Source organism: Aphelocoma coerulescens, chromosome 5 (assembly GCF_041296385.1).
Source record: "Aphelocoma coerulescens isolate FSJ_1873_10779 chromosome 5, UR_Acoe_1.0, whole genome shotgun sequence".
NCBI lineage: Eukaryota > Metazoa > Chordata > Aves > Passeriformes > Corvidae > Aphelocoma > Aphelocoma coerulescens.
In genome coordinates this window covers 22,930,355-22,943,299 of record NC_091019.1, presented here as the reverse complement: position 1 = coordinate 22,943,299, position 12,945 = coordinate 22,930,355, and the positions used below count along the sequence as shown (strand labels likewise).

Below are 12,945 nucleotides of genomic sequence, written 5' to 3'. Positions count from 1 at the left end.
TTCACAGTAAGACGAGGTTGACAAACAGCTTTGGAGAAACTGAAAGTTAACCATTTCAAATTGCAAATTAATCCTCAGGACCCAATCTTTAATATGGTTTATCAGGAAGAAACTCTTCGAAATACAGAACAGCTATGTCCATTCCTGCACAGTAATCTTCTAATCTTCTAATCAAAATCTCTCCCTACAGTCAGATTAATACTTCATGAAATTTATGATATCAGAAGAAGAAAAAGAAGCAAACTCATTTAGCAAAAACTCTCAACTCAGTGTTAAGTAAAGGCTGTCTTGCAATTAGCTGTTTTACTTGTTGAGCTGCGGCCATAATTAATTCCTACAAATCATTAGGAAAAAGCACTTGCACAAACCGGAATAAGACAAACTCCCATAATTCTATTGACAATTTATATTCTCATGAGGTCCTGTAAACACAGTTATTTCCTAACATTTACATGCAATATGTGGTTCCATATTTATAGTTAAGAAAGATACCAATCAAATTCTGTTATTTAAACTTGAGGCCACTGCACTTGAGCCTCCCAGTTACATTTCAATATATACTGATGATGAAACACTTTCTACTCACATCTACATTCCATCCATGCAAAGAGCACCATTATTCAGCAAAATTTGACCATTTATATTGGGACCTCTATGAGAACACTGCTTGCACAATTAACTTGTGTTTTTTTCAATGCTTAAAGGAGGAGTCTAAGAAAGATTGGAACAAACTTTTTAGCAGGGCCTGTTGCAGTAGGAGAAGAGGTGATGGTTTTAAACTGAAAGTGGGTAGATTCAAACTAGATATAAGGAAGAAGATTTTTACCATGAGGGTGTTGAAAAACAGGAATAGGTTCCCCAGAGAGGCAGAAGATCACCCATCCCTGGAAACATTCAAGGTCAGGATGGATGGGGCTCAGAAGATGTCCCTGCTCACTGCAGGAGGAGCTTGACTAAATGATCTTTAAAGGTCCCTTCCAACCCAAATTATTCTATTATTCCCTTTTATATTTCATAAAGTTTTATTGAGTTTATTTTACAGATGAGATTGACTTTCCTATGCAAACATGTGCCATTGGTACTGTGTGTTTAAAGAATCGTGGTATGTTAACTTTACAGTCTTTTAGCTTTACAGTATAAAACCTGGTTATTACAGAAGACTAAAAGCATGAGTGCTTCACATTAATTCATAAATTAAATATTTTTAACTGTCCATCTCCAGCTATTTACTCCTCTTTACAGAAAAACAACCCTAAGTATATAATAGTTATCTATGTTGTCAAAACAGGAAGCAATCTTCACCAAGTTTAATTTAAGGCCAGTCGTATTGGATTCTCTATATTGGCTTTCAAGGTCTCCAGAAACTTTGAAGCCAGTTCATCATCCACCACTCGACCATCACTTGAAAGAGTCACTGTCATGAGTTGATGCTGTTCAAGTTTCTCATTCCCTTCTTCATCTTCAACAATCTTGAGCTCTGGTCTTGCTCGGCCCACAGCGAGGATGCAGGCCTGAGGAGGGTTTATGACTGCTGTGAAATCACTGATGCCAAACATGCCCAGATTGGAGATACTGAATAGAACAGAGAAGAGTTTCAGTAACATCAGAAATTACGTATTCCCTACAAGAAATAATCTATATTCAGCGACTACTATGATTTAAATCCCCTCCAAGGCAAAACCCATTAAGTTAAAAATAGATCTGAACTGTTTTTAGTTGAGCACATTCACACTCTCAAGGGTTTGGAATTTTTGCAATTAAAAATAACACACCTTTTTAGAAGTCCCATTTCTTTACAGCAATATATTCTTGCACTGCACACACTGGCAGAAAGTAGGCCAGTAAAGCAATATCTTTAAATATATTTTGCCTGTCCCTGTTCCAAGTCAAATGTCTTTTAGACTGAACTTCACAACTGCAAGTTACAATGGATGCTGGTATCCAGTAAGTGATAAAATTTGAGCATCCAAGTATCACTCAGGCACATGAAAGCATCATTGTGCCTTTCTCCCTCAAACACTTCTGTCCATGTCACCACCTATGAAGTGGTGTATTAGGAAAGGCTTGGACTCTTCTGTGACAAGTTGTCTATGGAGAAAGCTGGCCCACCATCTCCTCCTTTCTGGTTATAGTTATGGCAAAGAGTGGAAAAACAATTAAACAGTACAGAATCATGGAAGAGTTTGGGTTGGAAGGGACCTTTAAAGGTCATCTAGTCCAGCTTCCACTGCAATGGGCTTCTTCATCTTCAACTAGACCAGGCCATTCAGAGCCCTGTCCAACCTGACTTTGAATGTTTCTGGGATGGGGCATCCACCACCTCTCTGGGCAACCTAGTGATGGACATTCGTGACAAGTTGTGTCCCTCACGGGGCCATATTGGGACAGTACTGTTTCATGTCTTCAGCAGTGACACTGACAAAGGGTTCAAGTATACCCTCTACAAATCTGCACCAAGCTGAGTGGTGCTGCTGACAAACCTGAGGGATGGGATGGGATGCCATCCAGAGAGACCCAGACAGGCTCAAGAACTGGGCTCATGAGATTCAACAAGGCCAACTGGAAGGTGCTGCACCAGGGCCAGAGCAACCCCCAATATCAACAGAGGCTGGGGGATGAACCAATCAAGAGCAGCCCTGCTGAGATGGACTTGGGGATGCTGGTGGATGAAAAGCAGGTCCTGAGGCAGCAGTGCACACTTGCAGCTCAGGAAGCAAACCATATCCTGGGCTGCATCAAAAGTGGTGTGGCCAGCAGGTCGAGGGCAGTAATTCTGCCCCTCTACTCTGCTACTCTGAGACTCCACCTGGAGTGCTGCATCCAGTGCTGGAATCACAGAATCACAGAACCACTAAGGGTGGAAAAGACTTTTAAGATCAAGTCCAACCACCAGACAGCACCACCACCATGTTCACCACTACACCATGTCCTTCAGTGTCACATCCACCTGCTTTTTGAACACTTCCAGGGATGGTGAATCAAACACTTCCCTGGACAGCCTGTTCCAATGCTTGACAATCAATTTCATTATTTTTTTCCTAATATCCAATCTAAACTTCCCCTGGTACAACTTGAGGCCATTTCCTTCTCTTATTATCTAGGAGAAGAAACCAACCCAATTCTCGCTATACTACACTCCTTTCAGGCAGAAAGAGAACAGTGATAAGGTCCCCCTGAGCCTCCTTTTCTCCAGACTAAACAATCCCAGTTTCCTCAGCTATTCCTCACAAGACCTGTGCTCCAGACCCTTCTCCAGCATCACTGCCCTTCTCTGGACACACTCCAGCACCTCAATGTCTTTCTTGTGGGGATTGGCCAAAACTGAACACAGGACTCAAGGTGTGGCATCCCCAGTGCCAAGTACAGATGAAATGAACTAGGTTCATTTCACCTGGTTCACCCAGGTAATTGTTTCCCCCTGATACAAGACAGTCTAGTTTTGGCCCTCAGAATCATCACATGGAGTTTCATCCTAAACAGAGCAAGATTTTAAAAGCAATGCATTAAAAGACAGTGGAATAGCTGAGTATAAAACAGTTCTGAACCCATGCTGTATTTACCTGAAAGATCCTCCCTGGTACTCTTCTGGTAACAGTTTTCCATCTCTTGCCTTCTTTGCTAGAGCCTAAAGAAAATGAAAGAAGAAAACAGGCAGAGAGAAGAAAGAAATTAGTGTGTTCTAATAGACTAATTCTTTTTTTTTTCAGTAAGACATTTTAAGTACCATACAGACATTAAGTCAGCAAAAGTCATCTGCTTTTGAATTTAGGGAAGCACCTCAGCAACACTTTTGTTGTATCTGCAGTGATTTGGCAGAGAGACTAGGGCACAAAACTTCATTTTCCTACCAATATTGGTTGTTCAATAGAAGCTGTTCTCTCACCTTACAAATACTGTTCCAGGTTTTACAATGGAACCACCATTCTCCCTGGTGTTTTTAGATTGTCTAGCAAAATACTGATAAGTTCACAGTTTTCCTGTTTAAAGAAATATTTGTCTAAAGAAACTGACGTGTACAATTTCAGAACTTTCTACCAGATAGAATGTATTGCTTCCAGCTAAACATTCAACTACCTTTTGAAGGGTGCCTTTAAGGCCACTCATTCTGTGATCTCCATTTCATTTGTGAGACTTTTCTTTAAAATTCAACAGAAGAAATGTTCAAATACAGCCCAAGAAGTTCATGCTATGTTCCAAGATAAGATCACAGAGTTGTACAAAACTTTAACATTCATAATAAGCATGTCAAAGTTACAAGGATACACTGAGCTTTAATTTAGGCTTTTATTCATCTCTGAGTAATTGGTGAACCAGAAGACAATAGCCATGGGAACAGCATTCACACAACAGGGTCAATATAAGCGTGATGCATTTGTGCAATTGCATTATTTGAATGATGAAAATATGGTGCCTGGATGCACATGACCTGGAAAGAAGTTAAAATTATCCTATAGCAGAAGGGGATATATAAGCAATTACACAAAGAAAGCGCCTGCCAAACTACAGGAAGACTGATAGAGGAGCAGCTGCAGTTACAGTGTGTATGTGCATGTCACGTATGTATTTATTTCAGTAATTCAGTGAGGAAGCTGAAAAGCAAAATGATGTTGGTGTGGACACCTGCAATCTATGTGACCCAGTGTCTTTTAGAGGGAGCAGTGTGACCTATGTCACACACATTCCGTTGGCAAGGGGAATGCTCACTATCATCACCCCACCAAATGTAACACAAGCCTGCATTTCCACCACAGGAACTGCAGGACATTGATTTGTGGTAGCAGAGGTTTGCAATACTGCACAGTATTGGGGATGATAATGAAAGCACAACATTCAACAATGCTTTTATTCTTGGCATTCTATCACTAACCCCAGAACAATCTCAGCTGACCTTCCTCCTCAACTGGCTACTAGTGAAAGGAATTGTTTTCACAACACATCCAGCATAAAGTAAGCAATATGGACTGGAAAAACCTTGAAAACACCCATTTATGAATGTTTTGTGGCATGACCCATCTTTCTCTGCTACAACTTTGTTGGCTGTTCCCCTCTGTTAGCACAGACCACTATGATTTCTGTAGTTTTTCACAAAAGGCAAGGATTTACAAAGTGCAGTGGTGTCTAGTCTGGGGACAGTTTTATGCCCTAGGAGCTGCTTCCATTGCCTTCTTCAGATGCTGTAGGCTTTTGATTAGCACTCGTTAAATGACAAAAAAAAGGCCTGTGTTGGGACATTTCACCATTCCTTGTACTTTTACCTGCCAAAAACCACTCCTTTATCTGGCAACAACTGCCACACATCACTGACTGGCACCTGGTCTATGCAAAATACTGCTCATTAGTCTGAGGAGTTTAATGTTACATCCTTAATTGAACTGCATATTGAAAAAAAATGCAGACAGAAATATGTTTGATAATATAACTGCAAAGAGAGTAAAAAAAGTGGACACAAGAAATTTTCTGGGAAAGGGAAAAAACACCAAAAAACCAAAATCTCAAACCCCAAGACTGGAAATACTAAAGACAGTAGCATTAAGTAGCTTTCTCTTGAGGATTAAAGAAATACTATTATATTGAATTGCAAAAGTCTGTACAGGTTTATTTTTCAAGCAGTCTAGCCACCATTCAACTAAATAACACGATATTATTGTTAATTAAAAATGAAGAGAGTTGCAAAATTAATAAGAATTTTGAAGTATAAGTAATGCTGAAACTGCTTTAGATCCACTGCCTTTGTTAGTACTGATGTGTATCTGGGTCACGCTACATTTTCTGCTACAGAAAGCGATACAGCTGCTGTATTCCTCAGCCTGCTGCACTTTTCAGACCTACCTTTGCAGAGGCAGCAATTTCCTTTATTCCCTTGGCAGCAACATCTTTTATAATTGGCGTAATGAGCCCTCGGTCCGTTGCCACGGCAATGGAGATGTCAATGGACTGCAGCCGCCTGCAGACTTCCCCATCCCACGTTACATTCACATCTGGCATTTGCTGAAACACAGACAGACAATAAAAAAAGACAGCTGTTAGAAGAATAACAGTGCAATGAGTTATTAAGAAAAAGGAAATGCCTTTAAGACACATAGCTACATACAGGCATTCACCAAGTTAATTAGGTTGTACTGATTTTATTTTATTTATATTTACTTTGTCAAAAACCATGAATGTACGCACCAGAAACTGAAAATGCTAGGACAGACAGAAGTTTTTTTGGTGTTGCCAGGAAAAGAAAACCAAACTAATTACTACAAATTCCTTCACTGATACCACCTTATGATGGCCCAGCATGTAAAGCTTCAAAGTAGTGCAATTTCTCCCACAAAATAAATCACAGGATGTTGAATTTAGAAGCATGGAAATGGACATCCTACTACACCCACGTGTTGTTTTCCACTGGTGTCTCAAGCCTGACTCTCAACAAATAAAAGATGCTGCAGGTACACTCACCGTTATTCGGAAGTTCTCCTAAAATGCATCAGTTTGGTTTTTTTTTTGTGGACTAAGTTAAAATTGAGATGTTTACTGATCATTTCATTTTGTTTTTTGAGTTTAATGAAATGAAGAAGGTATTCCAGAAAAAAGTATGGGAGGGACACACTATCAAAAGTGACTCTAATATCTATCTAAAGTAACTGCACTCCTAGGAAGAAGTGGTGTGACAGTACTCTCAGTTCCTATTCTTCAACACTGGAATGCATAGTGTAAAAAAAGAAAAAGAAAAAGAAGAAAAGAGAGAGAAGAAGAAAAAGCTATGTAGTACCCTTCTTTGCAAGCTAAATAAACTTCTAGAAGTCCCACAGTTTACACAGCAGTAAGATGCCCTCAAGTGGGTGCTGTGCAACTACAACCCTTTACATAAAGGTGTTCAAAAGAGATGGTAGTGAAAGAATTTGTCACTTCAACAATTAAAGATTCATTTTTAAAGGACAGCTGCTATAGGAGCTGTTGTTACAAAGCCCAACCACTTGAGAATAATCCTGGAAGTTTTCGTTCCTCCCTTCATCCTTCTCCCTCCTTGTTCCAGAAAGAAAGAATTGCTCTACTGGGGTATTATCTTGTGAGCCCACTGGCACATTCACAAAATTCTGGCTGTCAAATGGCAAGACCAAGCTGAAACACAGAACTCATAGCTGGACTTGTGGTAGCCTAAGTGAAGGAGAAATTTAGCATGTTTAAGAACTGATACAAGCAGTTTCTTGAGGTGTGTGCCAAACAATTATAAACTTCCAAACCAGCTGCAATCAGCTCACTAAAGCTAAAAGAACACATTTTTCATTGTTCAGAAATAAAATAGTAACGAAACACTCTTTGAAGAGTGCCCAGAAAAGAGTCAGTGAAACTGCATTGAATTTAAACTTGAGGATGTATTCACACCACCCAATTTCGGGGGGGGAGGGGGGAAGGTGCAAGTGGAAGTGGGTTTCATTTTTTTAAAGCAGTTGCCCACGTCTTTTCTGAAATGCTGACAGAATGCTGAGATGTGAGCTTGATCATGAACTTGTTTCCTGATATACTGAGTTAAATCTGTTGTTTTGGGTTTTTTTAATGTATTATTTTAAAAGTCAAACAAATGCCAGCATAGATTTCTAACAAAGCAATAGGATAGAGAATTTTATTGATTACTTCCATATCAACACAACATTATTATCATCTCAAAAACTAACAACCCCTCAGAAGACAGAACACAAAACCTCTTGCTCTCTGTCTCCTGTTCCTTTCACCGGCTCTCTGGTGCAGAGATCTGTTATCCAACACTCACAGAAGTTCATGGTAAATTTTGGGGGTCACCATTTCCTCACAAAAGTTTCTTTAGGCCACTAGAAGAAGCTTCTTGTTATGTACATGTCTAACAGAAGCACAGCACACATATCTAGCTCCTCCTTTTGTTTTTAGTATTAACTTGCAGAGTTTTTTCCAGTCTAAATAAGGCCTCACATTTCTCTCAGGCACTTCCTTATGAAACTGCCTAGAATCCTGTCTATTTTCTGTCCAAATTGCAATTATACATTAAACTATACCTCTTAAAATTATACATTAATATTTAGTACATGTTCAGCTAGAAATCATTTAAATAATTTCCAGTCCACTGTTCTCTCAATTCCATACATCCACAGGAATAGGAATAGTCCGGTACCTTACACATAACTTCCTCTCTCAACTTTTAAATAGTTAAAATTATCCTCACAAATGAGAAAAACAGCTCTCACATCCTTTCCAACGTTTTTATATTACTGTGAGGTAATCCAGGCAACAAGAATTCCTAGCAATGAGCGAAGACTGATTGCCAGAAGAATTTTTACTTCAATGCAGGTATCACTGAATGTGCCATCAGAATACACCTGAGGTAATAACAAGGTTGGTATAAGACTTAGATAAATGTTTGTTTATAACTAAGAGAAATAAGATGCAACTAAGATTAGATGAATGATCTTGACAATTAGTTTAGTCTACTGACAAAGTAACTACTGCGATTTGCAGATGTTAACTGCAGTAAATGGATCTTCACTAAGAAGTTCTCATTTTTACAGTTCACAGCATAGACAGTGAAGAGAATTTTACCTGGAAACCTAAAAAAACCTGACAATAAGCAATACAGAATTACCAGCTTTACTATGATCACATTCATATCTCCACATAGGCTCACAAAATACTTTTCTTGTCTCCTTGGCAGTTTACTATTAAAATATATTTTTAAAGTCAATTATTTGCTTACCTTCAGAGTAACTGCTGTTGCCTTGATAATAAAATCATTTACAGATACTTTAATGTCATCTGCAAAAAGAAACAGAAAAATTTAAATAAAGGACAACAGTCATTGTTGATACAATTTATCAGCATTTGTGTGATGGCAAGATTCCAGTGATTCAGCAGATTTACTCCTTTGAAGCATTGCCAGAAAGTCACTCATCTTCAAACTCCAGTAATAAAAGCAAGAAAACTACTTTTTTCCCCCTTGGGACAAAAGGCATATCCATCAAGAAAAATGTCATGCAGAGACACTCAGGAGAGTTTCAGGAGACTGAAACTGATAACTAAAATCAGGAGTGGCAGCAGAAGCAGGGGTAATAGATACAATGCACATTATGCCACAGGATTACCCTGAAATGCATGATATTCACATAGTGTTAAGCTTACAATTTTTGCAATTAAAAAAAAAACAACTACATTACCCTTCCACCATGATCACTGCTGTTAGCAAAACTGATCAAGCAGCAAAACTGCTTAATTTTCAAATCTGTTTTACTGCATATAACACCTATCTTTACAAATATTTTTGCAAGGGAAAATTATTTATAGAAAATTGTATCAAGTGAAACATTCTTAAGTCATCACAAATTTAGAGGAGCAAACCAAGTATCCATTTACCACATAACTGGCCTGCAACATTTGCCATGATTAGTAATCTATGTATAAGAAGAGAGACAGCATTCCAACAGAACATTATGGAATTTGCAATTACTATGCTGCCCTGACAGAATTTCACATCAGAAAAACCTGTATCTTGGTCATCAAATATACACTGGTTTCTATTGACATACTACATTCCTAACCCTTGGCAAAAATGTCACTGTCCAGTAGTAGAGCAGGAATACAGTTAAATGATCCATGTCTGATATTTTACCCTGTGTCACTGAAGTTTATAGTAGTAGAAAACACCATAATTTCCATCAGAGAAAACATAAACATCTACCAGGACAATCTCTGCAATTCAATTTCATGCAAAGACATATGGCATTTCCACTTCTACATTTCAAGGAAATATTCATTAAGAATCAACAACAGCAGGAGAGGTGTGAAAAATTTCAAGTGAGTATTCCTAAGATCCTTTTTTGGTTCATTTCTTATGAACTGCTGCTGTTTAAAGAAAATATCAGCATCATAAAATGTCTTTGACATTAACTTGTGAATAAAATACCATTAGGAAAAAAAAACAGGTAGAAAAATGACCTGGATACTATTGCATTAAAAATTAGTCACTCAGAACTCCAGTGGAAGGAGAAGCAGTTCCTGTATCTTCATCTTGAAAATCTGAATATACCAGTCAAATTTCATTTTAGACCACACAAACAGAGAAACAAGCACGGGCTAGTCACTAGAACAGAACAGCTGGCCTCAGTTTCTCAGTCAGTACAGCAACAAAAATGTAAATTAACACTATCCTGCTATGTTATTCTGAATGCAGAGCTCACATGGCTTTGGAAAGCTACCATTTGAACCTACATGCGTTCAAAACCATGACAGCAATTGTGAAGCTTTAGATCAAAATGAAGTGTCTTAGACCAACAGTTATTCATTTTTTATTCTTGTGATAATGAGAAACATCTCAAAGCTGAACTATTGAGAACAAACTACGCAAATGGTACCAGAAAAAAGGACTAATAGAACAACACTAAGAAGAATCCAAGTGAAATTGTTTATGCCCTTTTCTCTTGTGCAGACCGCTATATTCTCCCATGAATGTCTTCAGTCTTTAGAACTAATCTTTGGTCTTTAAAAAAAAAACGTGTAGTAGGAGAAAAACCAGCCTGCTGTTTCTTCCCTTTATAAAATAACAGGCCCTCAGATTTTTTTACCCAAGTCACAGACTTAGTACTAGTTATGAGGTGCATGCCTGCGTGTCTCCATCACCAGACAGAGCATCACTACTTGCTTACGCAGCCTGAACATTGTGGAAGATTAGCTGGCAAAGTAACACCTCTGTCTTCCTGTATCCTGACAAGCTGTCCAATTCAATAATTGCCAGGAACTACAGCTTGAGTCCAACATACAGAATACTGAAAAAAAAAATTATTTGACTGCATAGTGGTCTGCCTATACAAAATCGATACCTCCTGGGGAAGTTTATGTAAACAAGACAAATTATGTATTACTATAACCACATTAGTATTACCACATGTTCAAGTAAATCATACTACTAACCTTTGGCCAATTCTTTCCTTAATTTCAAAACAGCATCAATGGCACAGTCAGCAGCAGCATATGCATGAGGTATGGTAGTTTTAGACTCCGTTAATCTCTTGGCAATAACTCTTCGGATGTTGCTAGCTGGGATTTCTGTGAATGTGCCCTGAAAGAAATCAGATGCTGCATATTAAATATCAGGAGAGCAAACACACTTCCCTCCCCTTTGCTGAAACAGTACTCCAGCATTTATGCATTATCATCAGTGACTCCTGCCCACTTCAGCTATCCCCTAGGTATGCAAAAGTGATAATTCCAACTACTGAAATTAATATGACTAAGACCACTAAGTGTTCTAGTCTATTCCTATTAACTGGGATCAACACAACAGGTTTTACAGAATAATTGCATTTTGCAGTATAGAATTAACCCTGTTTCAAAAAAAAAAAAAAAAAAATCCAAATATTGAGGCATTAATTTTCAGCCAGAGCCTATAAGCATTATTCCATCTTCCTGATTTGGCATATTGCTCAGATCATGCTTTGTTCCATTTAAATTGTAACAGAGCATTCCCTCAGTAAGCTACTGCTTTTTCAGTTCCCTGAGTAGTTCCTTAAGACAGATTTTACTGCATCTTTTCTGTTATTCTTCTCCCTCCTTCCACATATACCCAATAATGTTTCACTGGCCAACTTCCTCCTAGAAGGAGGTCAACTTGCCAGAAATCTCTCAAAATATTAGTGACTACAGAAAGCAAGAAAATAAATGGTTCTGTAAAACATTATTTTGCATACCTAATCTTCAGCACATATCCCTTGAACATACAAGGATTCACAGAATCCTTAGTACATACTCAATAGTACTCAATACACAGTAAATTGCAATATGTATGTTCTGGTGCAATTGTAGAAACATTTTATTCTGTAATGGATCTGAGTCTGAGCTTTTGCGTTCTTTAGTTCTTTGTGCAAAAAAAAAAAAAGACAGCATTTTCTGAATATTATGAATTGTAGCTACATTGTAAACTTCAGCCTAAAAAGATACATCAAGAGCCAGAAAATGTTTTTCACAAAAGCTTTTCAACTTCTACTAATGTATATTTCAGCAAGGGCATTTATTCTTTAAAAAAAAAATTTCTGGTATTCTAACACTTCAATTTAACATAGAAATTTATTTAGGTTCTAGAATTTGCAAAATTACTCTCCAAGGCAACCACCAAGAAGCCTTTTTCTTCCTCACTTCTTGACAACTCATTAATGGACACTTACACTTGCAGGAAAGCAAACAAATCAAGTACAGTAAAAATAAATCATCATTCCAGTTTCTCCAAGGCCTGCAATATAAATTTTTTCATCGCTTCAATTTGCAAGCTACACAAAATAGTATGCAGACCATAATTTCGAGGATTTCAGAGTTTTAATTACATTGCCTTAGAATCACTGAAACATACTAAAAACTGCACATCACTGAGCTTGACATCTAGGTGGCCTTAGTTTCCTTCCTCTCTCCAGACCTAGAAATCTCAGAGCTACTGAAGTAGCTATTGCACTATTCAGCTGCAGCAATGCTGAAATCTTAGCAGAGGTGTTACCAGGGCAGCAGGTTGTCCTGGGGTGGAAACTGGTGGAATTGCTGGCCTTGGATATGGAGAAGTCACGGCTGTTGTTAGTGAAGGAGAAGGCACTGCAGCAGGAGCTGGAGAAACCACAGGTTTCAATTCACTGGGTTTACCTTTCTGCTTCTGTTGCAGAAGTTTGAGAGCATCCCTGGTGATTAAACACAGTGAAATATTGACAACAAAGAAACTATTTAACAATTCCCTAAGCATTACTATTCCATCACTTATTCTATTTAATTAGCCACTTCTGTACATTTAAATTTCTGTTGTCAAACCAAATATTAAGAAGGGAATTATTATTAAACGATATTAATTTTGTGCTGCCTTTGTGGTATCTTTTTAGTAAATTCTCATTAATTTCCATGAATAAAAGGGCCTGAATATGCAGTAACAGAAAGCATTTGTGTTAGAGAAGCATAACAATCATC

At 38.1% G+C, this 12,945-nt stretch overlaps 1 protein-coding gene across 3 annotated transcripts in view; it reads right to left on the bottom strand.

Moving 5' to 3' along the window:
• Positions 1–1,003: 1,003 nt before the first annotated feature.
• PDHX (pyruvate dehydrogenase complex component X) overlaps positions 1,004–12,945 on the bottom strand; it is a 94,780-nt gene continuing 82,838 nt past the window's right edge. For all 3 annotated transcript variants that reach the window (XM_069017103.1, XM_069017104.1, XM_069017102.1), the window contains exons 6-11: positions 12,491–12,665; positions 10,918–11,065; positions 8,711–8,769; positions 5,830–5,988; positions 3,561–3,625; positions 1,004–1,572 (exon numbers count right to left, since the gene is read on the bottom strand). In XM_069017103.1, coding sequence (XP_068873204.1) covers positions 1,308–1,572; positions 3,561–3,625; positions 5,830–5,988; positions 8,711–8,769; positions 10,918–11,065; positions 12,491–12,665 — 871 coding nt within the window. In that variant the 3' untranslated portion in view covers positions 1,004–1,307. The remainder of the gene's footprint in view (positions 1,573–3,560; positions 3,626–5,829; positions 5,989–8,710; positions 8,770–10,917; positions 11,066–12,490; positions 12,666–12,945) is intronic.